Consider the following 26,439-nt stretch of genomic DNA (forward strand, 5'->3'; position numbering starts at 1 on the left):
TAAATTTACTTACATTTTATTGTGAATATTTTTGTATACAATCAGTTAAAGATACAATGTAAAGAAAACTAATAAATAGAATATAATCATATAGTATCAAACAAAGTATAAACTATCTGAAAACATGTCAATTGACTTAAAATAAAATAGAATGTGACAACCACTTCTGTTTTCCATTAAAGTAAAAATACAATTCAAATATAAACATCACAAAAAATCCAGTATATAAAATATGTCTTATCACAGGTATTAAAGTTATAACACAATTAAACATGAGAGTTGAGTATTGTCACTTACTACTGCATAATTACAGGTCCCCTACCCTATTTACATAATTACAGGTCCCCTACCCTATTTAAAACCACAAGTTCATGCATCTTCTAAGGCACTCTGCCGTATAAAGTCATGCTTATGTACTAAAATCAATCTTTACTACAAGACGAAAGGACCATGATGGCCCTAGATTGCTCACCAGAGTTGTACCACTGGTTTGAACAACTCTAGTAGAGGGTCACATAAGGAAAACATGTTCATGCAATTTTGGTAGTGGTGCTTGAAAAATGATTTTTTTTAAGGTTTCACTATATATAAACATGGACCATTAACATGTGTGTTTTTCTAAGTCCAACCAATGGCATATGAGATATGAATACATTTGAAAATTCTTCTATTTCTAGCTCTGGCTGCCATGTTATTTTTATTACATAAAACTATCTTGGAGGAAAAAGAATTTCTGTGAAATGATTTCAAAATAGGACCATAGATTAAAGGCGGTGTTGTTTTTCTGTTGTTGTTTTAGCTCTGGTAGAACGTTTTTTTGATGAATCAAAAAAATGTGAACAATCTTAGTAGCCAGTCAAGGAACATTTGTGCGGAATTATTTTCAAAATAATGCCAGCAGTTTCCTGACAGGTTTTTAAAGATTCTGCAGTGTAAAGTGACCATGCCTTCTGTCATCCATGTTTTCTGACAAATCAAGTACCTTTGATACCAGGAGTTAAATTAACTTTTCTTAATAAACATTCGTGTGGTTGGTTAGAAAAATAATGAGAAATAAAAATATTTGAAACATACAAGAAAAGAAAACAAATTACACAAAAAGTACACATTTATATATAACTGCTTAGTAAATTTCATTTCTTTTTCTGCTGAACAAAACTGCTCAAATTAACACTAGAAGTGTGTGACCATAGAACACAGATTCCTCCTCTAGGTGATATAATTCATTGAAATCTACACTAGTATTTTTTCTTAACATGGAAGTTTCAATGAAATTCTAAGGTATGTAGTTTTCTATCTATATCAAGTAATAACTAGAATGTGTCTATATGACACAGGGTGTGCCCCCCACTGGTACATTTGTCACAAATAAGGGGCAATAATTCAAATGTTTGCAGTCTTAATGGGGTATAGCCTCAACAAACATTTTATGCAAAGGATTCACTATTCTAGGCTCTATACTTTTTGAGCTATGAGCATCACAAACAAAAAATTCACTATTTTGGCTATTTCAAGGCCCATAACTCTGTAATAAGAGCTAAGATTCTCAAGAAGAATGCCAAGTGTGCATGGTCACATCACGCTAAAGACTCCAGCAAGGTTTCCTGAATTGACATCTAATACTTTTTGAGCTAGGCACATAATTAGGTGAAAAAGTGCATTTTTTTACTATTTCTGGGGCCATAAGTCTAAAAAAAAAAAGGGGGGGGGTGAAGCCAGCCAAACAATTAGAGGTGTGCAAGTTTATATCATGATAAAGACTTACGCAAGTTTTCAACCATTTATATTATATACTTTTTGAGCTAGGTGCGTCACAAGGTGAAAATGTACATTTTTGACTATTTCAGGGGCCATAACTCTAAAAATAGGGGGCGGACCCAAATGAACAAGAGCTGTCGGAGGACAGCAACGCTCGACTATTCAACAGCCTTGTCAATTGAATGAATACAAGTCGAAAACGGGGAATAATTTTGTAAAAATGGGAAAAAGGGTTATGGAACCTTCACAGTGCTTATCAGCTCATAAATTGAACAAGTGTGTGAAGTTTCAATCCTTTCCCATAAGTGGATAATGAAATACCAGCTTACATACAAAAACTTAACCAAAAACTTCTAAGTCGAAAAAGGGGCATAATTTTGAAAAAATTGCAAAGTAGAGTTATGGGACCTATACAGTGCATGTCAGATCATGACAGTGAACAAGTGTTTGAAGTTTCAATCCATTCCCATTAGTGTGTACTGTCGATACCAGCTTACATACAAAACCTTAACCAAGAATTTCTAAGTCGGAAAGGGGGCATAATTTCATAAAAAAGCAAAATAGAGTTATGGAACCTGTGCAATGTAGGTCAGTTTATCACAGTGAATAAGTGTGTGAAGTTTCAATCCGTTCCTACAAGTGGTTACTGAGATACCAGCTTACATACAAAACCTTAACCAAGAATTTCTAAGTTGAAAAAAGGGCATAATTTTGTAAAAAAGCAAAATAGAGTTATGGAACCTGTGCAATGTAGGTCAGTTTATCACAGTGAATAAGTGTGTGAAGTTTCAATCCATTCCCACAAGTGGTTACTGAGATACCAGCTTACATACAAAACCTTAACCAAATCGGGACGCGGACGTGGACGCATGGGTGAGTCCAACAGCTCTACTATTCTATGAATAGTCCAGCTAAAAATAGCAGGTACCCAAGTTCATATCATGATTAAGACTCATGCAAGGTTTCATGAATCTATATCAAATACTTTTTTCGCTAGACGTGTCACAAGGTGAAAATGTGCATTTTTTTTACTATTTCAGGGGCCATAACTCTGAAAATAGGGGGCGAAGCCAGATGAAAAAAATAGGAGGTGCGCAAGTTCATATCATGATTAAGACTCATGCAAGGTTTCATGAATCTATATCAAATACCTTTTGAGCTAGGCGTGTCACATGGTGAAAATGTGCATTTTTTACTATTTTAGTGGCCATAACTCTGAAAATAGGGGGCAGAGCCAGATGAAAAATAGGAGGTGCGCAAGTTCATATCATGATTAAAACTCATGCAAGGTTTCATGAATCTATATCAAATACTTTTTGAGCTAGGCATGTCACAAGGTGAAAATGTGCATTTTTGACTATTTCAGGGGCCATAACTCTGAAAATAGGGGGCGGAGCCTGACAAAAAATAGGAGGTGCGCAAGTTCATATCATGATAAAGACTCATGCAAGGTTCCATCAATTTATGTCAAATACTTCTCGAGCTAGGCGCATCACGAACTTCGGACGCACGGACGGACAAGACCAAATCTATATGCCCACACCACTCAATGGAGGAGGGGGGGGGGGGGGGGGGGGGGCACAAAAAATCAAGCACAAATCCTTATCTTTTTTTGTTGTTGTTGTTGTGTGTTTTGGGTTTGACTCAACATTTTTTCAACAGTATTTCAGTTATGTAATGGTGGGCAGTTAACCAAACCAGTGTTCCTGGATTCTGTACCAGAACAAACCTGTTCTCAGCAAGCAACTGCCAACTTCCTCACATGATTCATAGGTGAAGGATGAATGATTTCAGACACAATGTAATTTATCAAATTGTCATGGAGAACATACGCCCTCCCAGCTATCGAACTCAAGACCCCACGATCCATAGGCCAACGCTCTCCCTACTGAGCTCAGCTGGTGGACTTTTTTGTATATTCTGAAACACACTGTTGGAATTTGTTTGAACCAAACAGGCAAAACTTCTTAAAGGGAATTCCTATAGTTTTTTATGCGCATCTTTCTGCGCAGCCGACACTTTCTATAGAAAACTGAAATGAAGTCAACATTTGTTGAAACATGTGACAGACAATCTTAAATATGAGGAATCTTGGATGAAATAACATTTTTGATAAGTTTTATCAGTAATCAAATGTTGATACTGGTTTATGTTATATTGACAAGTATCATGCCTGACAGGTATCTTGCCATTTTTGTGACTGTGTTTTCACAACGCATTTTAGTGCAAAGACAGTTTTGTTCATATAATGTAAGGCAATTGACTTAGTACTGATAAGACAGTAACACCTTTCAGATTATTTAGTATTCAATTATAGAAAGAATTAAGAACTTTTAAAACTTTTTTTAACTTCTAGCAGATATACATGTAATCTATTTGGTCAGTTTCACGCCATTTTTCGCCCGAACAGGTGTTGTATTCAAGCGGTCTTAACATAAAATTTAGCCTGGTGACCCATACATTTTTAGCCATTTTTATGCTCACAATGCAATTATTTATATACAAGAAAAACAAGAAAACATTCTATGAAACAGTTTTTTCAAAATTTAAAAAGATATTCTTCACTATGGGTATTTTTCATTGAAAAAAGGTCACAAAAGTGAATATGAAACAATATTTTTTTTCATTTGTACCCATTATTGTAAGGATATAGTATTACAAATATGACTATAATATCAAATAAGTATATAATAAAATCTATAATAAGAATAAACCTAATTGTGCTGTCTTGATGTATATTTTGGTTAGTATTTATAAACAAGAGTGCCAGAATGTCACAATATACGCCCGTCACAGCAAATTTCTTTACTCTAGCACCTGTATTTGCAAAGGGAATTTTAATTTTGTGGTTGTTTAGTAATCATTGTAGGTCTTTGGTTTTTTCTAAGTCCACAAAAAAACTCCTTACCAGGTAGAGATACCTTAAAATACACCTAAAATTTGAAAGTAACATCTATGTTGTACCACAGAAAAGTGGTCTTGTTTTTTCCCTACGGTCAATTATAAAAAAGTTACAATATAAGTTATTTATAGTAACAACTAAGGGAAGGTAATCTTAAAAAAAAAAAAAAAAAAAAAAAAAAATAAAAATAAAAATTGTAAGTCCACACAAAAATCTTTACCAGGTAGAGATTGGTCAAAATACACCTCATAATTGGATGTAGCATGCATGTTGTACTACAGAAAAGTGGTCTCGATTTTTCCCTACGACTAGTAATGAAAAAGTTACAATATAAGCTATTTATAGTAACAACAAAGGGAAGTAATTCTAAAAAGGGAACTGCGCATGACACTTCGTCTCATGATGGTGTATCATTGTGCCAAGTTACATCAAAATCCCTCTATGCATGAAGAAGAAATGCTTCGGACAAAGTCATTCTTGTACCTGACCTTTGGCCTCTAAGTGTGACCTTGACCTTAGACCTAGGGACCTGGTTCTTGCGCATGACACTCCGCCTCGTGGTGGTGAACATTTGTGCCAAGTTATATCAAAATCCCTCTATGCATGAAGAAGAAATGCTCCGGACAAGGTTTTCATTCTTGTATCCTTTGACCTCTAAGTGTGACCTTGACCTTAAACCTAGGGACCTGGTTCTTGCGCATGACACTCCGCCTCGTTGTGGTGAACATTTGTGCCAAGTTATATCAAAGTCTCTCTATGCATAAAGAAGATATGCTCCGGACAAAGTTTTCTTTCTTGTGTCCTTTGACCTCTAAGTGTGACCTTGACCTTAGACCTAGGGACCTGGTTCTTGCGCATGACACTCCGTCTCATGATGATGAACAACTGTGCCAACTTTCATCAAACTCCCTCCATGCATGAAGAAGATATGCTCCGGACAGTCATTCTTGAATTTGATCTTTGACCTCTAAGTGTGACCTTGACCTTAGACCTAGGGACCTGGTTCTTGCGCATGACACTCCTTCTCATGATGGTGAACAACTGTGCCAAGTTTCATCAAAATCCCTCCATGCATGTAGAAGATATGCTCCAGACAAAGTCTGTGGACGCCGCCCGCCCGCCCGCCAGGGGCGTTCCCATAATACGTCCCGTTTTTCAAACGGGCGTATAAAAAGCAGAAAATTATGAAAATGTTGAAAAATCGCTGGCAGTTTCAGCAACAGTGGGTGTGTTCAAAACAATTTTTCACAAAAACAAGCCTGGTGACCCATTGTTTTTATCTGTTCACTGTTTTCAGCACAAATTTTCCTATCATATATGTGAATTTGAAAAAATTCTAAGAAAGGAAAAAAAACTATAGGAATTCTCTTTAAAAGAATCAATAACCAGAGGAAATGACAAATTATCCATATACCAGTACCATGTTGACTACTAAAATGAAATAGCAGAACACAATCTGCCTTTCAATGAAAATGGTATTGTAACATCTACAATAATACATGTATAATAGGGGTAATGCAAAGACATACAGTATGTATGTAGTAACACTGAGCCATTTTATACACAGACTGGTACATACTGCAGTACATGGTGTCAGTTAACTGAGGCTGGTGTCTGGTGCAGAATGGAAGTCTTGCTAATGTCCTCTGTTTGGTTAGAAAATTAAATGGTAAAATACAAATAAATAAATTACACTAAATCAATATCCAATTTCTATCACAGTCTTATATCATGCCAGTCAGTGATGTAATTGTAAGCACATGATCCCATCTCGTCCATCTCTCAGATACACGTACCATCCAGCCTTGGCAGTTCTTTCCCCTTGATTTTCAGACTCTTGGTTACCATGGAGATATACTGGGAAAAATGACCTTGGCCCTTTGCCCAAACAGAGAAGTACACCATGCAGAAGGTTGTCAAAGTCGAAAAAGAAAACATGTTCCCTGTAATATTCCTCAGTTTCATCACCATGCTGGGTAATGGAAATCAACATTCCAACTGTATAAAAAGAAAACAAATAAGTTAATGCCATCTGAATATATTATGATTAAGACAAAAGAAAATTAACTGTCAGATTCTCATCTCAACACGCTTTTGTCCCATGATTTTTTTTTGGTCAAAAATAATCGGACATATTTCAGGTATCCAAAATGTTATATCCTGGTATTGTTATTATTTACTTTATTTATACCGCCTTAATCTCCTGTTTAAAGAACACGTCTGACAAAGTGTGATGAGTCAAGACATTTTAACAGCATTTAAGAGAATTACAAGTTATCCCAATATATTACAGTTTGCCTCATCCAGCTGATTTAGAGTGTGCTCATTTGAAGTAATTTAATAGTTATTTTGGTGATTCGTTACTCTGAAAGTTAGGTGATATTACCTTTTTCTACCCAGAGGCATTTTCGGAATTTTAGATAACAGTTATCTTTTGGATTGGCAATGGGTCTGTTTAAAGGTTTATCGCTCAACTGACCTTATTTTTTCCAAGATCTGGGTAACATTCTAAACATTCATTTTCTCTAGCTTATAAAATTTCAACTTGACATTTGATGACCATTTAATGCATGAGATCATTTCTTATGTTTTTATTATCTTCACTGCAGCAAACAGGCAAACAAGAGGGCAATCATGGCCCTATATCGCTCACCTGTTATCACTGCACTTGAGGACAAGAAGGTCCTAAGAAAAAATATCTAAGTCCAAAGGACAGGAACAACAAAGGGAAGAAATTTAACCAAAAAAGAGAAAACAAATCTTACAAGGTATAGATATGTCAAAATACACCTAAAAATTGGAGGTACCATCCATGTTGTACCACAGAAAAGTGGTCTCGGTTTTTCCCTACGGCCAATAATAAAAAAGTTACTAAAAATAAGCTATTTATATTAACGTAAAAGGGAAGTAATTAAAAAGAAAATTATTGTTAGTGAACAAAAGAAGGATCTGCCAAATGAATCTGTTGACATAAATGAAATTTCAGATCAGTACCTTCATTAGTTACGGAGATATACCCATTTTAATTTGAAATAAAGGGAGGTAATTTGACATAAAATTAGTCCATAGTTACCTACCCTGATTGGCTCAGTCCAACTAATGACAATAATGAAATTTCAAATATGTCCTATAAGTGCTTACTGATATAAATCCATTTTCATTACAATCAGGGGAGGTAATCAGATATAAAATAACTCTGGAACCTACTATTGGATCTGATTTGTCATGGAATCCAAGATTTGTTGTTGAAGATATTTTGGAAGTTTGTATCAAATAAAACCATAAATGAAGTCTCAATTTTGGACCTTTAAGGGGCCATAACTCTGGAGCCCATGATGGAATCTGGCCAGTTCAAGAATGGAACCAAGATCTTGTGTTAATACAAGTTGTGTGCAAGTTTGGTTAAAATCAAATCATTAGTGAAGCTGCTATTGTGCAGACAATGTCAAAATAGCTAATTTTGGCCCTTTCAGGGGCCATAACTCTGAAACCCATTAAGGGATCTGGCTGGTTTAAAAAAGGTACCGAGATCTTATGGTGACACAAGTTTTGTGCAAGTTTGATTAAATTCAAATCATAAATGAAGCTGCTATTGTGCAGACAAGGTCAAAATAGCTAATTCTGGCCCTTTTAGGGGCCATAACTCTGGAACCCATAATGGAATCTCGCCAGTTGAAGAAAAGAACCAAGATCTTATGGTGATACAAGTTGTGTACAAGTTTAGTTAAAACAAGAGCTCGTCTAACACGAAATGCCCCCCTTGATGCATTCAGTAATTGCACAAGGAACAGAAATTATATGCTCACTGTAATCAAAAGTTCTACCCTGCTGGTTTAATCTGACCTTGACCTTTAACCTAACAAGAAATTGCAGAGTGATCTTAGCGCCATCCACTGAGCCATTTTTAAATGTTCCAAATTTCAAGACTTGCTCAAGGTCAAAATCAAGGTCAAATTTCATTTCAGAACACAAAACAATGTGTATGTGGTCCAAATTTGAAAGCTGTGGCTTGAGAAATGTGAAAGCAGGTCATTAGATCAATTTCAAGGTCAAGGTTCATTTTGGTAGACAGAACTATGCACGTGCTTCAAATTTGCAGCCTGTAGCTTGAGAAATGTGGAAGTAGGTAATAGGTAAAAATCAATGTCAAATTTCAATTCAGAACACAAAAATATGCATGTGGTCCAAATTTGAAGCCTGTAGCTTCAGAAATGTGAAAGTAGGTCACTAGGTCAATCTCAAGATCAAAGTTCATTTCGGTACACAAAACTACGCATGTGGTTTAAATTTGAAGGCTGTAGCTTGAGAAATGTGAAAGTAGGTCACTAGGTCAAAATCAAGGTCAAATTTTTTTTCGGAACACAAAACTATGCAAGTGGTCCAAATTTGAAGCCTGTTCCTTCAGAAATGTGAAAGTAGGTCACTAGGTCAATCTCAAGATCAAAGTTCATTTTAGTACACAAAACTATGCTTGTGGTTCAAATTTGAAGGCTGTAGCTTGAGAAATGTGAAGGTTGGTCACTAGGTCAAAATCAAGGTCAAATTTTATTTTTGAACAAAAAACTATGCATGTGGTCCAAATTTGAAGCCTGTACCTTCAAAAATGTGAAAGTAGATCACTAGGTCAATAACAAGGTCAAAGTTTTTTTTCGGTACAAAAACCTATGCGTGTGGTCCAAATTTGAAGGCTGTAACTACAGAAATGTGAAAGTAGGTCACTAGGTCAATATCAAGGTCAACTCATGTCAAGGTTTATCTTGCCACTCAAAACTATACATGTGGTTCAAATTTGAATGATGTAAGTTATGGACATGAAGATTCTAAGTTTTTCCCTATATAAGTCTATATGAACCATATGACCCCTGGGGCGGGGCCATATTTGACCCTAGAGGGATAATTTAAACAAACTTGGTAGAGAACAACTAAATGATGCTACATTACAGAATATCAAAGCCATAGTCTTTGTGGTTTAGACAAGAAGATTTTCAAAGTTTTTCCCTATGTAAGTCTATGTAAACCATGTGACCTCCAGGGCGGAGCCAGATTTGACCCTAGGGGAATAATTCAAAAAATCTTCATAGAGGACCACTAGATGAGGTCATATACAAAATATCAAAGCCCTAGGCCCTATGGTTTTGGACAAGAGGTTTTTCAAAGTTTCTTCTATATAAGTCTATATAAACCAAGTGACCCCCGGGGTGGGGCCATATTTGACCCCAGGGAAATAATCTGAACAATCTTGGTAGAGGACCACTAGATTTTGCTACATACCAAATATCAAAGCTCTAGGCCCTATGGTTTTGGACAAGAAGATCAGAAACCGTTTAACTGTTCCTGGCCAATGACCTTGACCTTTTACCTAATGACCTCAAGATCAACAGGGGTCATCTGCTGGTCATGGCCAACCTAACTATCAATTTTCCTGAAACTAGGCCCAAGCGTTCTTGAGTTATTGCCTGGAAACCATTTTACTGTTCCTGGTCACTGTGACCTTGACCTTTGACATACTGACCTCAAAATCAATAGGGGTCATCTGCTGGTCATGACCAACCTCTCTATCAACTTTTATGACCCTATGCCTAAGCGTTCTTGAGTTATCATCCGGAAACCGTTTTACTGTTCAGGGTCACTGTGACCTTGACCTTTAACATACTGACCTCAAAATCAATAGGGGTCATCTGCTGGTCATTATCAACCTCCATATCAACTTTCATGATTCTAGGCCCAAGTGTTCTTGAGTTATCATCCGGAAACCGTTTTACTATTCAGGGTCACTGTGACCTTGACCTTTAACATACAGACCTCAAAATCAATATGGGTCATCTGCTGGTGATGACCAACCTCCCTATTAAATTTCATGATCCTAGGCCCAAGCGTTCTTGAGTTATCATCTGGAAACGGATTGGTCTACATTCCGACCGACAGACCTACCGACGGACATCTGCAAAACAATATACCCCTCCTTCTTCGAAGGGGGGCATAATAAAATCATAAATGAAGCTGCTATTGTGCAGACAAGGTCAAAATAGCTAATTCTGGCCCTTTCAGGGGCCATAACTCTGGAACCCATAATGGAATCTGGCCAGTTCAAGAAAGGAACCAAGATCTTATGGTGATACAAGTTGTGTGCCAGTTTGGTAAAAATCAAATTATAAATAAAGCTGCTATTGTGCAGACAAGGTCAAAATAGCTCATTTTGGCCCTTACAGGGGCCATAACTCTGGAACCCATAATGGGATCTGGCCAGTTCAAGAAAGGAACCGAGATCTTATGGTGATACAAGTTTGGTTAAAATAAAATCATAAATGAAACCACTTTCGTGCAGGCAAGAAATTGTTGACGCACGGACACACGGACGGACGGACGGACGGACTGACAACGAACGAAGGGTGATCACAAAAGCTCACCTTGTCACTATGTGACAGGTGAGCTAAAAATGCATAACATTTTGAAAACCTTGCTGAAAAATCTGGAATTCTTCCCATTCCATTTCTAATTTTTCCAAAACCGCTTTGCTATGAGGAACATCCGCTGCAGAACTTGTACATATTTCTCTATACAACTCTAATAACCTATTACAATATTTCACTTTAGATACTAGGAGATACATGGGTATTTTTAACAATCATATCCACACTTCTTATTAAAATTCCCCAAAACAACAAATTACTAAAATATACTTTAATATTAGTATTTAAAAATCTATCTATAAGGCCTATTTGTAAGAGAACATGAGCTGTCAGAGGCGATAGTACACCTGACTACTTTGATGTCTGATAGCGAAATGGGGCATATCTAATAAAACTAGAGCTATCACTGGAAGGATTATTACTACCTAGTGGATGATGATGTTGGACAACAGTTTGAGACAAATCCATTTAGTAAGAACAGAGATAGACTGAAAGCACATCAAAACATTTGTCAGAATTTCTAAGAATAACGGGGACATAATTTCTGCAAGAGTAATGTATCATATGTGTCATATGATTTGCGTAATGATGTAAAATAACTGTTTTAAGTATAAACCAAATCCAGATACAGGATGAAAGTACATAAAAATTAACCTGAAGTTCCAAAGTTAAAACAAAGTTAGAGCATTATTCATGAAATATTGGTGTAATGAACTTTAATTTGTGTTGTATGATGTTGATTAAAATATATGACAACTGTAACAGGGTCAGTTTTCTATTAAAACTAAGATTCCATAAGGGAGACAACTCCGTCAACCTTATCCACCTTGTATCTCTAACTTGTCATGAGTTATCTGTTTACCGCTGTTTGGTGATTTTCAATTGACCTGTGACCTCTTTGAAAATACTGGTCAGTCAGCCATTTTAGTCTTTGTTGGAAACATGTGCTTTTTACCTGTGGTCAGAAAATGTATTTCCAATGGTTTGTATTTGTCCTGTTGTTGCTTATTGATTGATGTACAGGGAATTAAGTCTTTGTATTAGGTTCACTTTGAGTTTAGTAACTTTAAAATTGTAAATTTCATGATTTATAAAGAAGTGAGTTTTAGAATGACGCTTGTATTTCTGCAATCACATTTCTCTCTTTTATTCACTGCTAACATTTAACTTTGCAGTTATCAAGTAACAGTCACTGATGTGAATGAAGTCTGTGTGAGAATTGTACAGTTACAGATCATTTGTCCCTTAGGTGATAAGTTACAAGATGTGTTATGTGTAACTATATGGGTGGTTTTCAAAATAATGAAGCTTTTTCTTCTCTCTCACCTTACTTTAATTCAGTTCAGTTTTAGAATGTGTTTTGGAGCAAAATATATCCAAATCAATGTACTCAATAAATGTGTGGAATTTTATCTTGATGGCTCAAGCAGTTTTAAAGTTATATTAAATTATATAGCTAATTTTGTCCCCTGTGCACCCAAAAAAGTGTGACATTTTACACGAAGTATAGTTTTCAACTGAGGTTTACTTTTTAAAATCATGCTTTATTGTTACAGCTGTGGCTTTTTAATGTAACTTAAACTCTGCACATTTAAATAAAATACTTCTTTTCTTTACCTACATCTTATTGTTAACACTATTTCACATCTTGTGATGGAACCCTTTTCACGAAAAATAGTGAAAAAAATACTAAATTTAAATGTTGAACACTACAATTTCATAACCCTATTACTTTTCTAAAGTCTTAATGTTTTTCTAAGATCTTTATCCTTTCAGTTGTGAAGACACAGTATGATTTTTTTCTTTAATAAATCGACTTTCTCAGAAACTTGATGAATGTCTATACACCTAAAAATGTCCCCTGTGCACCTTTCAGTTGTTAAGTGTCAGATATCTTTTATTCTTTAAATAAAATGGGATTTTACTTTATTTTCCTTGAAAGGGAGTAACAACAGATACAAAAGCAGCCTTCAACTTCACATATTACTGACTGTTAAACATTCACAAGGCCAAAAGTGATGTCCCCTGTGCACCCTTTTTATGACATATATCAATTATCATAGCATTACTGTAATTTGTGGTGGCATTTCTTTATTCTTAGCAGTGTGTATGCAAAATTTAGGCATTACTTGATAATTTAGCATTATATAAGAAACCCTGGACAATTAAAAATTCATTGTTTGCATTTTTTCCGAAGTTGCCAATTTTCAAGTTTAAAAGTGGAAATATCAATTTTATTGCTTCTTAAGCTCTTAAGTTTACCTAAATATGTAAATGTTCACTAGTAAATATTATGTAGTTAAAAGAATTTTACTTACCATGAACATATTCTATGAATAAATATTTTGATACAATTTGTCCCCTGTGCACCCTTTTTAGTAACATTATAAAGTATGTATGAATTTTACTATTCCATTTATCATGCATGGTATTTTGTCATTTTTCTAATATGAATAAGCAGTTCATTTAAATTAAATGATTTCAGTTTGTTAGGTATGTATAAAGTCACTTATTTTTCATTTAAAGCATTACATTTTGTTGAATTTTCATGGTTTTGTAGTGAAAATTTTCAATTTTGTAGTTATTTTATGGAATAAACTTTTTTTTGATAGTATTTGTCTAAAGTTTATTACCAGTAGTCTTTTTATGAATAGAAAACTAATAATGGATGAATATTACACTGATCTTCAGTATGTGTCCCCTGTGCATCTGTAAAATAACTCAATTTTGAGTAGACAATTCTAGAAATTAGAATTACTGGACATTCTTGAAATTTGGCATAAGGTTTATAAACATGCAACATGTCAGAAAAAAGTTGGTTTTATAATTATATGGTAGTTATTTTGCATTCAGCAACAACTTTTCTAGGTAAAGTTTTATTTTCATGTCAAATTTGTGCAGAAAGGGTGATTTTAAAAACCAATGTCCACAAACATATGATTAAATAAGTTTCAAACCGTACACATACACCCATTACTTATCATTTATGTTGAAAAAATTACTGTTATACATATTTCCTTGTCATAAAACCATGCAACATTTATCACCCACCTTACTGGAAATTCACTGAACTTTCGAATTAAAGGCTGAAATATTTTCTGATTGGCATTTCTCAACACTTCCCCAAAGTTATTTCCTTCAAATTTGAAGTATTTGCTATAATAAAAAATAGATGACCACCATCAGAAATAAGTTTGAATTTTCAACCCCTATGTCACACTTTTGCTTCATTATTTTGAAAACCACCCATATGTGTTATGTGTAACTATATGTGTTAATAAGTATTCTATACGATTTAGGACAAATAAGTTATTCGGCGTCTAGACGCGTTTGTTGATACGTTCTAAATGTGAATGTATGGTACTTACGAGAACATATCTATTACGTATTGTGTACTGCTTTTACTTTGATTGACCATGTATTGACTGTCTTCTAACCTTTATTTTCAGAATGTGTTGCTGTACTAATATACTTAACGATTGTATTAAACTGGATACCGTAGAGTTTGACCTTAGTCATGTATTATTATTAACCAGTTACACAAGTGGACATTAAAAGAACTCATTGACCCTTAGGGCCTCAGACTATAATTACTAATATAGCATAGATACACATCGTAACACAACTAATTAAAGTTTAAATCAAATCCATTCAGTAAAAGCAGAGATAGAGGGAAAGTGCATCAAAATAGGGAGAAATGCATTAAACCTAAACTTTTAAGTAAAAAGGGGGATAATAATAAAATATTAGTGCCAGAGTTTAGGTTTTACAGTTGAATGATGCGGATGATAGAGATATATTGTTTAAAACTTTTAACATGAAATTCTAAATAAAAAAGAGGCATAATTCATCAAATACAGTCATGACAGTTATGACCTTTGTTTCATATATTTGGGTGATATTGATGCAAAACTCAAAGTTTAAAGCAAATCCATCCATAAAAGAGGTAAAATGAAAGTACATGAAAACTTTAATAAAGCTGTGGATACTGACGCATGGTGAGCTGGATGGGTCTGCATATACTTTCTATACATAAACTAAAAACAAAATTCAATGGAACAAAATTTTTGATTTCTATACTTATCCTACCATGCTTTCCCACAAAGCAGACTTCTTTGACGAGGCCAGGCAGTTCTAAACTACATATCATTTCTAGATCTATTGTAGAATCTCCCTGTTTATGTGACAGGTCAAGGACAAACATCTTATTCTTGACACCAAATGCTACACGATATACTTCTTTGTTGTCGCTGGCAAAACCTTTCTCTGCAAGGATTTCAATGTTCTCGAAGTCACCTTTCATAACGTTATTCCCAGTGGTAAAATCAAAATGTCTGGCACTGCAAAAAATAATTCAGAAAGCTATGTTCCATTTTATTTTGTGAATACAAAAGAATACACAGGCAAGAGGACCTCTAACAATTTAATATGAAATCTGCCGAATTTTTTAAAGTATGTAAAACCACTCAAAGTCAGCCAAAAATATATATTTTGGTACCATTTTAAAGACTGATACATTACCAATGCAGATCAGAAAAATTGGAAAGAAACACTGGAAAATAATGAACACATAAAAATATTAAAAGTTGAATTTATTACTACTTATTATTATATACCTTACTATAAATAGTAACAAAAAAGCCATTACAAACAGCCATTACGGCCGCCATCAAAAGATCAATAATGGCGCATTGTGCCTCATGTGCCATAATCATAATAGCCCCGGGTAAGCAGAATGTCAGCATGTTCTGACACTGACGTCATGAAGCAACTTCATTATGGTGGGAAAAAGGGTGCTGAATCATTTTCAGATCGACTGTCAAATAATGATGGCATTGTTGATGAAAAAAGCAATACAAAGATGCTTATCAATTTAAGGAAAATATGTAAAATGAAAACACAAAGATAAAATGAAGTGAAGGTATATAATAACAAGGTCAATAAACAGATGGTATGTGCCTTCTAGCCATAATGGTACAACTAGTTTATTGTTTGTTTGTTTTGGGTTTAACACCGTTTTTCAACAGTATTTCAGTCATGTAACGGCGGGCAGTTAACCTAGCCAGTATTCAAACCTGTTCTCCGCAAGTAACTGCCAACTTCCCCACATGAATCAGAGGTGAAGGACTCATGATTTCAGACAGAATGACGTTTATCAAATAGTTACGGAGAACATACGCCCTGCCCGAGGATCGAAGTCGCGATCCCAAGATCTGTAGACTAATGCTCTTACCTACTGACAAGCCGGGGGCTAAAGTTTACAATGGCTCTTGGGCTAAGCCTAAGGCAGTAGACTAGGTTGCATTATGCTGAAGCAACTAAGCATTATTTCATTGTTTTTCTAGAAACAATGTAAAACTGGATACTTGCTCATTTAAAGTACATACTTCATTGTTTTGAACAGAGCTATCTAAGATTTGTGACATTTTATAAAGACAATGTGTTTATGTATTTCTTCATTTGGAAATAAACGTATTTGTCTTCAAACCAACTACAGCTTTTTTGCTGTGAGCAGTGAGACTAACATTAATTGGTTTACTGGTCTGTGGTTGAATCATTGTTACGGATTATCAATCTTAGAACTAGAAAGTTCATGGCACAGTGCCCCACTACATGACATTAAAATGACAATTTTTCCAGGTCAGTGGGCAAATAATGACAATTTTTTCCCGGTCCATGGTCCAGGACTCCTACAATACTGAATGAATCGGATGTGAACCCAGTGCACAACTGCACATGCTGACCACATTCTGTAATACTTGGTGACTCTAGTCAAATACTTTTGGACTACGCAGACCAACATAAAATGACAATTTTTTACTAAGTCAGGGGCCGTAACTCCTACATGACTGGATGAATCCGGACGCGAAACCCCAGGTACACAACTGCACATGCTGACCAACATTCCTGTAAACTTTGGTGACTCTAGGTCAAATACTTTTGGAGCTATGCGCGACACAACATTAAAATGACCAATTTTTTACTAAGTCAGGGGCCGTAACTCCTACATGACTGAATGAATCCGGACGCGAAACCCCAGGTGCACAACTGCACATGCTGACCAACATTCCTGTAAAGTTTTGTGACTCTAGGTCATATACTTTTGGAGCTAGGCGCGACACAACATTAAAATGACAATTTTTATAAAGTCAGGGGCCATAACTTCTACATGACTGAATGAATCCGGACGCGAAACCCCAGGTGCACAACTACACATGCTGACCAACATTCCTGTAAAGTTTTGTGACTCTACGTCATATACTTTCAGGAGCTACGCGTGACACAACATTAAAATGACCAATTTTTACAAAGTCAGGGGCCATAACTTCTACATGACTGAATGAATCCGGACGCGAAACCCCAGGTGCACAACTACACATGCTGACCAACATTCCTGTAAAGTTTTGTGACTCTACTTCAGGCTAGCGTACCACTAAGACCATTCAGAGGCCATTTACGCGATAACGGACGCAAACAGTACAACTAATGGACCACATCTTAAAGTTTTGTGACACAGTCTAGAGCTAGCGGCACAACATAAATCCAATTTTCATGGATTCTATGACTGAATGAATCCGGACGCGAAACCCAGGTGCACAACTACACATGCTGACCAACATTCCTGTAAAGTTTTGTGACTCTACGTCAAATACTTTCAGAGCTACGCGCGACACAACATTTTCGGAAGGACGGAAGGACGGATGGACAAGAGCAAATCTATATGCCCCCCCCCAAAGTGGTGGGGGCATAAAAGTTGTGACTTACCACCCTTCCTTTATTGTTACAATAACAAATTCCATTGTGTTAGGATCAATAAATGCAAGTCCTGTAACAAGGTTAGCCATCAACAGTTTGCCTGTACAGCTGTTCCCTACATATGCCAGCTTTTTAACTGCAGGTTCCATGTTGGTTCCCTGTGTAAGCTCATCATACACTGAGCCAGTTGTCCAACAAAGTTTGTCCTCTATATCAAGAACCTCATCTTCTATGCCAATAACTGCACACCAGATGCTGAAATAGAGAATAAAAATATCTATTATTTATTTATATGATTTGACCTGGCGTCCTGGCCCATTTCATGTAATTAGAATTGTATACCACTATTTCATAGATCAAACTACAACAATTCTGAATTTTACTGCAATAGAAGTATAAAAATAAGAAATATACTTAAGCAAATACTTAAGTTCCTTATATCATGCTTAAATAGAAATATCATAATAATATTAGCGCCACTGAAGTAAGTACCGCAGACTGATACTACTAATCATAGTACAATTTAGCTAAAAATACACTGTTACTAAACATGATTTTAAGATAACAGACTTAACTAAGTAATCACTTAAGCTTTTTAGTATAAAACTGTAATAGGGGCCTGGTGACTTACTGTTAGACTAAAGGGGGTTGACTTTCAAACCTGATCTATAATTTGCCAAGACAAATATATTGACCAGGTTTCATGTAGATTAGACAAAGAAAGTTAAATAGAATATTCAATGATTTTACTTTACCTAGTTTTCACTCCAGATGACCTAGCTTTAACCTGGCCTCTTGGGGCATACAGAGTATTAACATGGCTGTCCTGGTGACCTGGTTTTTTTATCTCAAATGACCCAGTTTCAAAACTGACCTAGCTTTTATAAAGACAAACATTCCAAATGTTGCGCGAAGATCAGGTACACAATGCAGCCTCTTAAGTGTTAACTTCTTTTTTACTAAAATTTAATTTAGATCAAGCGAGAAATGTGGCCTCTACATATTTAAGGTAGTTTTGCATGTTTGGATAAAAGAAGAGCTGTTACTATTGGTGACAAATGCCCCCAAAGTGTGCCCAATAATGCCACAGTTGTCTGCGAAAAAAAAATCACAAATCATTTTGTGACCTTGACCTAGACCAGAGAGACCCGAGCCATAATCGTGACACACCTTCTCAATATGGTTAATATTCTTGTCAAATTATTGATAAATGGAAGAGTTATGGACCAGACAAGAAATAGACCATGTTAACCTTTAACATCTAAGTGTGACCTTGACCTGAATAGAGCTAGGTCTCTGGATCATGCACATGACACACTGTCTCATTATGGGGAAAATTTATGCCAAGTAATTTTAATACCCCTTCATCAATGGCAGAGTTATGGACTGGACACAAAACAGACCTTGTTAACCCTGGATTTCTAAGTGTGACCTTGACCTTGGAACTAGGGCTAAATTAAATATTTAACAGATAGCTGGGCCAATATGTGTTTGACAATAGGGTACCACAGATACCTGCCCCATATTCATCAAAACAACAATGGCAAGCAGAAAGCTGGGCCAACATGCTGTTAAACAATAATATAGAACAGCTGGACCAACATGGGGTAAAACAATAAGGTATGATAGACAGCTGGGCCAATATTCATCAAGTTGACAATGGCAAACAGAAACGGGGCCAACATGCTGTTAAACAATAATGTAGAACAGCTGGACCAACATGGGGTAAAACAATAAGGTATGACAGACAGCATGGCCAATATTCATCAAAATGATGATGGCAAACAGAAATGGGGCCAACATGCTATTAAACAATAATGTAGAACAGCTGGACCAACATGGGGTAAAACAATAATGTATGACAGACAGCTGGGCCAATATTCATCAAAATGACAATGGCAAACAGAAAATGGGGCCAACATGCTATTAAACAATAATATAGAACAGCTGGACCAACATGGGGTAAAACAATAATGTATGACAGACAGGTGGGCCAATATTCATCAAAATGACAATGGCAAACAGAAAATGGGGCCAACATGCTGTTAAACAATAATGTAGAACAGCTGGACTAACATGGGGTAAAACAATAAGGTATGACAGACAGCTGGGCCACCATTTGCTTCAACAATAATGTATAATAAGTGGTTTATTTCCTTTCCCGCCCCATCAAAAAGACACAAGAGCTGTCGGAGGACAGCAACGCTCGACTATTCAACAGCCTTGTCAATTGAATGAATACAAAAGTTGAAAAAGGGGCATAATTTTGTAAAATGCAAAGTAGAGGTATTGAACCTCTGTACTGCATGTCATATCATGACAGTGAACAAGTGTGTGAAGTTTCAATCCTTTCCAATTTGTGGATACTGAGATACCAGCTTACATACAAAAACTTAACAAAAAACTGCTAAGTCGAAAAAGGGGCATAATTTTGAAAAAAAAGAGAGTAGAGTTATGGGACTTGCTTAGTGCATGTCAGATCATGATAGTGAACAAGTGTGTGAAGTTTCAATCCATTCCCATTAGTAAGTACTGAGATACCAGCTTACATACAAAACCTTAACCAAAAATTTCTAAGTCGAAAAAGGGGCATAATTTTGTAAAAAAGCAAAATAGAGTTATGGAACCTGTGCAATGTAGATCAGTTCATCACAGTGAATAAGTGTGTGAAGTTTCAATCCATTCCCACAAGTGGTTACTGAGTTACCAACTTACATACAAAACCTTAACCAAAAATTTCTAAGTCGAAAAAGGGGCATAATTTTGTAAAAAAGCAAAATAGAGTTATGGAACCTGTGCAATGTAAGTCAGTTTGTCACAGTGAATAAGTGTGTGAAGTTTCAATCCATTCCCACAAGTGGTTACTGAGATACCAGCTTACATACAAAACCTTAACCAAAATTGGGACGCGGACGCGGACGCCGACGCCGACGCATGGGCGAGTGCAATAGCTCACTATTCTATGAATAGTCGAGCTAAAAAGGGAAGAGACACGGTTTAGTGTATGCAAATATGACATCAACTGCTCTCAACACAAACATCTTTACCTATTTCTTTCCTTGTTGACTCCAAAAATCTTTGGATAAATAATGACTGGTGGAAATCCTTCTTCTGCTGCTGTTGAAACGACTTTAACTGGCACAGACAGAACAGTTTCTCCATTCTTGTTATGCACCCACAATTCACTATAAATAACAGGAAAAAAAGCTTATCATCTCATATATAGACATTAACCAAAACTATAATAACTCTTCTAACTGAATTCAAAAAAATATCTTTTCTCTATACGTATAAGTAGAGGGTAACATGATTGTAACCCTATACTGCTATAATCTTGATGGTCATTCGCTTTGCGATAAATGACTGCTAACTCAAACACCTGTTCCATTTAGTCTGATTCTGATCTGATTTAACGGATATAAACTTACTGTATATAAAGGAAGAAAATTAAGTAAATATTGAGCCTAAACTGAAATGAAACTAACAGATTTCCTTTTAACAGCATACTGTCATGGCCCACAAAATCATCTATAAACTAAAACCCTATGGATATGGATCAAAAGGGGCATAAATAGGTCTCTGGCCCCACTTAAGGTAGTTCTGCATGTTTGATAAACTAGATAACGTAGAATAAAGCCTGGATTCAGCATACGGCTATGATAATCATTTTATGAATTACTGGCACCCCATGAGTAAATTTATTACAATGGCAATGCAACTATCTTTCTAAAGTTAAAATATGATATTAGAACATCTTACACGTTAAATAATTAAAAATAATTGCTTAAAAGCAGCTTAAAATGATCACTTCAATCATGGGCAAATATCTCAAAATCAAGCATATGGGCCTATACATTTTATTTCGTCACATTATAGGTCACATGTTTATTTACGACTGTGAGAAGTTTCATTAAAATCTATATTGTAGAAATAATTATATTTTGCGAAAATGCTGTGAAAATTGTGATTTTCCCATAGACTCCCATTATGAAAACTTGTGTGATGTCCTAATTTTTCAAATCTGTCAAGCAAAATATCAAGCACACAACCCTATCTTTTTCTATATCTTCCTATGTCTAAAGATTAGCTTGAAATGTACAGATCTCTTTAGTTATGGGTAAATAATAAATATCTCCAAAACAAGCAAAGAACCTTCATAATTCATTATAACATATTGGAGACAATATGTTTATTAACAACTGTGAAAAAAGCCATAAAAATTCACATTGTTAAAAATTTCTACTCAGGAAAATGTTGTCAAAATTGTGAGTTTCACATAAACTCCCATTATGAACACAAGAGAGAGGTCTAAATTGTTTAAATCAGACCTGCAAAAAGTCAAGCACACAACCCTACAATTTTTATTATCTGATTTTTTTTCGGCAAAGGCATCTAAGAACGTAATCATGACATGGACTAACCCATGCCACATGACTTAAGTTTGCAAATCAAATTACTTGATAATATATTACAGATAATTTATCAAAATGAAAGATTTATGCAACACTCTGCCTGATTGGACAAGAGTGACTATTTTTTCACTCTGAAATGCTCAGTGAAATGTCAGACAAAGTGTTTATCCTTAATGACGCTGTTTACAGTTTTAAAGCTACATTTCACTAAGTATATTTAGCAAGAGTAATGTTATATCTAAAAGAAAATGTCGAGTTTAATAAATATAACTAGATGCTGACGAGCAACATGTCGAGCCCATCCTTTGACCCATAACTGTGACCTTGACCTTTGAGATAGTGTTCAGTCTCATTGACTTAAACATTCATGCCAAATATAAACAAAATTACTCAATGTATGTCAAAGTTATCCACTGGATAAGATCTGACATGACCTTTGACCTCAAACTGTGACCTTGACCTTTGAGATAGGAAACCTTTGTGAAAAGTTACAAGAGAACCATTTAAATATTGTTAAAGCATCGTGTTTAGTTTTGCTATTTGCAAAATGTTAGGTAGATGATAGAATAACACAGTCAAATGATATGAAAACCTACTAAACTTCTTTTCTTATTACACTTCGCCGACCATCTTTTTTAAAGATATTTCTTGTTAAGTATATTCTTAACTTCTGAAAAATAAGGGTTTAATCAAATTCTACATGATAAAATGACTTTCTTTGAACCTGCAGAACTACCCTAAGTGAAGATGCTGTTTGACATAAAATTAAGTTTTGCTATTTCCTTTTTAAGTCTGGGGCAGCCTTATGCCAATGGATCGTAGTGGAAATAAAGAACAATTCCCTTTTTGTACTATCCTTAGTTTTGATGTGACTGACAGAATGTATTACTCATATTTTTTTTTTTATCGATTTTGTTAATCTGTTTTAATAACCATATTACTTAGCTGATGCCAAAATAAATTTATCTATTAAACTGTACATTTGATCCATTGAGAAGTTAAGAAAGTTTCGTCAAACCAAATATGAAAAAAAATATCTATAAATAAAATTGTGAAAAAATGCTGCTGGCAGGAGCAGAAGGGATATATGGCTACCATAGATTATCAACTGTCTTGAATCTACATGATTTTATGCTTGTGTTTGCTTTACATAATCTGTACAACAAACAATCTATAAGTATATGAAAATTATTTCACAAAAATTATAAATAGATTATAGATCATAATCTATCGTCTATCCACATATATGCTTCTGTTTACACATAAAATTTGAAATTCTTTATAGCTTTTAAGAACAAGTACAAGTGTAGAACTCACTTATGGTTAGCAGCCATGAAATAGTCCTCATCAGTGTAATTATTTCTGCCCTGGCTAACCCATACTGTGCCCTTGACAGATAGAACATTGCAAGACAGGAAAGAGTGCTTGTCTTCAGAGTTTACAAACTGAAACACAAAATGTATATATATACCATTTTAAAAGCCCAGTTTTCGCAAAATCAATTATAAAGACAAGAGGGTCATGTTGACCCTATATCGCTCACCTGTTAAACCTGGCCTTTGAATCATCAAGATAAACATTCTGACCAAGTTTCATGAAGATAGGGCCGTAAATGTGGCCTCTACATTGTTAACAAGCTTTTCCTTTGAGTGGTGACCAAGTTTTTGACCCCACATGGCCCAGTTTCAAACTTGTCCTAGGAATCATCAAAATAAACATTCTTACCAAGTTTCATGCAGAAAGGGTCATAAGTACAGCCTCTAGAGTGTTAACAAGCTTTTCCATTGATTTGAGCGGGTTACATAGTTCTTCATCTCACATGACCCAGTTTCGAACTTGTCCTAGGAATCATCAAGATAAACATTCTGACAAAGTTTCATGATGATAGGGTCATAAATGTGGCATCAAAAGTGTTTACAAGCTTTTCCTTTGATTTTTTGACCTTGTGACCTAGTTTTTGACCCCATATGACCCAGTTTTAAAACTGGCCTAGGAATCATCAAGATAAACATTCTGACCCTACATGACTCAGTCTCGAACTTTGTGCTAGGTGAGCTAAAAAAATTCAACGAATCGTAATATGAACAATCTGTGTAAAATTATTTCAAAGTCGGGTAAGCAGCTTCATAAAAGAAGATTTTAAAAGCATCCACTATTTACACACAGGGAAAAGTGACCACGCACCCTGGTAGCCAATCAGAAGAATTTAAACAGCCTCGGTAGAGGGTTCGATAATGAACATTTGTGTGAAATAATTTCAGAAATTGGACAAGAGGTTTAGGGGCAAATGGTTTTTTGAAGATTTTTCTATTTTTATCTCTTGTGGCCCCTATGTGCATTCAAGTGGAACAGTTTGATAAAATTTTGGAAAAAGACAACCCAAGGAACATTCTGGCCAAGTTTCATCCCGTCCACCAGATAAGTGTGGACTGACAGATGGACAGACCAAGAAGGGCTCACAAAACGAGCAATAATTTTGACAAACTGCAGACTTATGATTCCTTGCCTATTTACTAATCTAATGATGATTAACAGATGTGCAAACTCTCAAAGCTATACCTCTTATGGTTGGTAAAAAAAAGTTGCCTTAACAGAAAATCTTAACCAATATAAATGATCTAGTGACAATTTTTTTCAAAAATCAGACAAGTTAATAAAGTGAGAAATACAAATGTATGCAAATAAGGTATAATAGAAACAAATATTGTTACATACAACCAAATGATCAGATTCACCAATTTGTTCCACATGCAGTACAATTGTCTTCCCATACACAAATGGCTCCCTTTTAAGTTCCCACTTTATAAAGCCTGACTGAGAACTGTTTTTTAAATAATACGCCAGTGACTTCTTTGGCTGTTTTGCTGGAATGGTTTCATTCTTTTTTCTCTTCTTGTTTGCTCTCTGAATATCTGATCTTCGAGTGTTAACAGCTCCAGACAAAACCTGTAAGTAGAAACTGCACAAAATAACAGCTGTCAAAAAATGCTCTAACCAAATGTATTTTGTTAACTTGCCCAAATCAAACAGTCAGTGCAAGCTGTTATTTTAAGTGGATGCAATCATTTACCATCAAATTCTTTTATCTCATGAACACATCCTCTTATGAACTAGGGCTGTCATTGATTGGGTCTTTGTCATATCGACGATACCGATATATCGGAAGACAGATATCGACGATACATCAATAAATCGATTATTAAGTTAGAGTAACAACCTATTTGTTCATGTACATGCTATATACCTTCTTGTTAATGTTATTTTTAGTTTAATTGCCTGCTTTTCATGTGTTTTATTTGTATTTATGTATTTCCCCATACAGGTAGTGCCGACTAGTTGGAAAAGAATGCTACGGTACAAGTTTAGACATGACCTTTATTGACAACTTCCGTTACTAAGGGCGCATTTTTGCAGGCAGAAAAGTTGTTTTAGAGGGTCTGAGTGTTTATCTGGATAGTTTTTTTTCTCTGTGTAAAATATCGATTTTTAAAAATGGGAATCGATAATCGATCGACCAAAAAATATCGCTGATACATCGATATCGTTTCTATCGATGACAGCCCTATTATGAACTACTTAATAGATCACCATCAAGTTTGGTTAGAATCATCCTTAGGTTGGCCTCCTTCAAGTTGGTTGAAATCTGACTGAAGTGAGGGTTTCCCAAAGCTTCAAATAAAAGAAAACTATATGACATTGTGTGTCTATAGGACACTGGTGCCCGCACCCACTCCCCCCCCCCTCTCCCACCGTCCCCCCACACATACACAGATCCTTTCACTGTACATGGTTTCATGACTCTAGGTGAAATACCTTTAAAGATATATGCCACACAATTACTTATGCTCTTTATGTGCATTTTTCACTAAGTCAAAGACCATAACTATAGTCTGGCAGAGTGGAATCCCAAACAGAACACTTGGTGCACAAGTCACATGCTGCATAACAATTCTCTAAATTAATAAATGTTTTATGAATCTAGGGCAAATACTTTATGAAATACATGGGACACAAACGTTTATGCCCTCAGTACATATTTCTGATTAAATCAAGGGCCATAACTTTTGTCCTGTAAAGTGAAATCCAAAAGAAAATGCAGGTGCACAAATTCACAAGCTAAAAAATATTCCTACATGGTTTCATGTCTCTAGGTCAAACATTTGCAAACATGTGCAACACAATTTTTTTAAGCACTAAATGT

At 35.4% G+C, this 26,439-nt stretch overlaps 1 protein-coding gene across 1 annotated transcript in view; it reads right to left on the bottom strand.

Moving 5' to 3' along the window:
- LOC123556803 (uncharacterized) overlaps positions 1-26,439 on the bottom strand; it is a 61,323-nt gene continuing 34,884 nt past the window's right edge. Inside the window, exons 14-19 of the mRNA XM_053543151.1 lie at positions 24,954-25,184; positions 23,556-23,683; positions 20,874-21,011; positions 17,836-18,081; positions 15,160-15,410; positions 1-6,658 (exon numbers count right to left, since the gene is read on the bottom strand). Of these exons, the coding sequence (XP_053399126.1) occupies positions 6,399-6,658; positions 15,160-15,410; positions 17,836-18,081; positions 20,874-21,011; positions 23,556-23,683; positions 24,954-25,184 (1,254 nt within the window). The 3' untranslated portion in view covers positions 1-6,398. The remainder of the gene's footprint in view (positions 6,659-15,159; positions 15,411-17,835; positions 18,082-20,873; positions 21,012-23,555; positions 23,684-24,953; positions 25,185-26,439) is intronic.

Source organism: Mercenaria mercenaria, chromosome 5 (genome assembly GCF_021730395.1).
Source record: "Mercenaria mercenaria strain notata chromosome 5, MADL_Memer_1, whole genome shotgun sequence".
Classification (NCBI taxonomy): domain Eukaryota; kingdom Metazoa; phylum Mollusca; class Bivalvia; order Venerida; family Veneridae; genus Mercenaria; species Mercenaria mercenaria.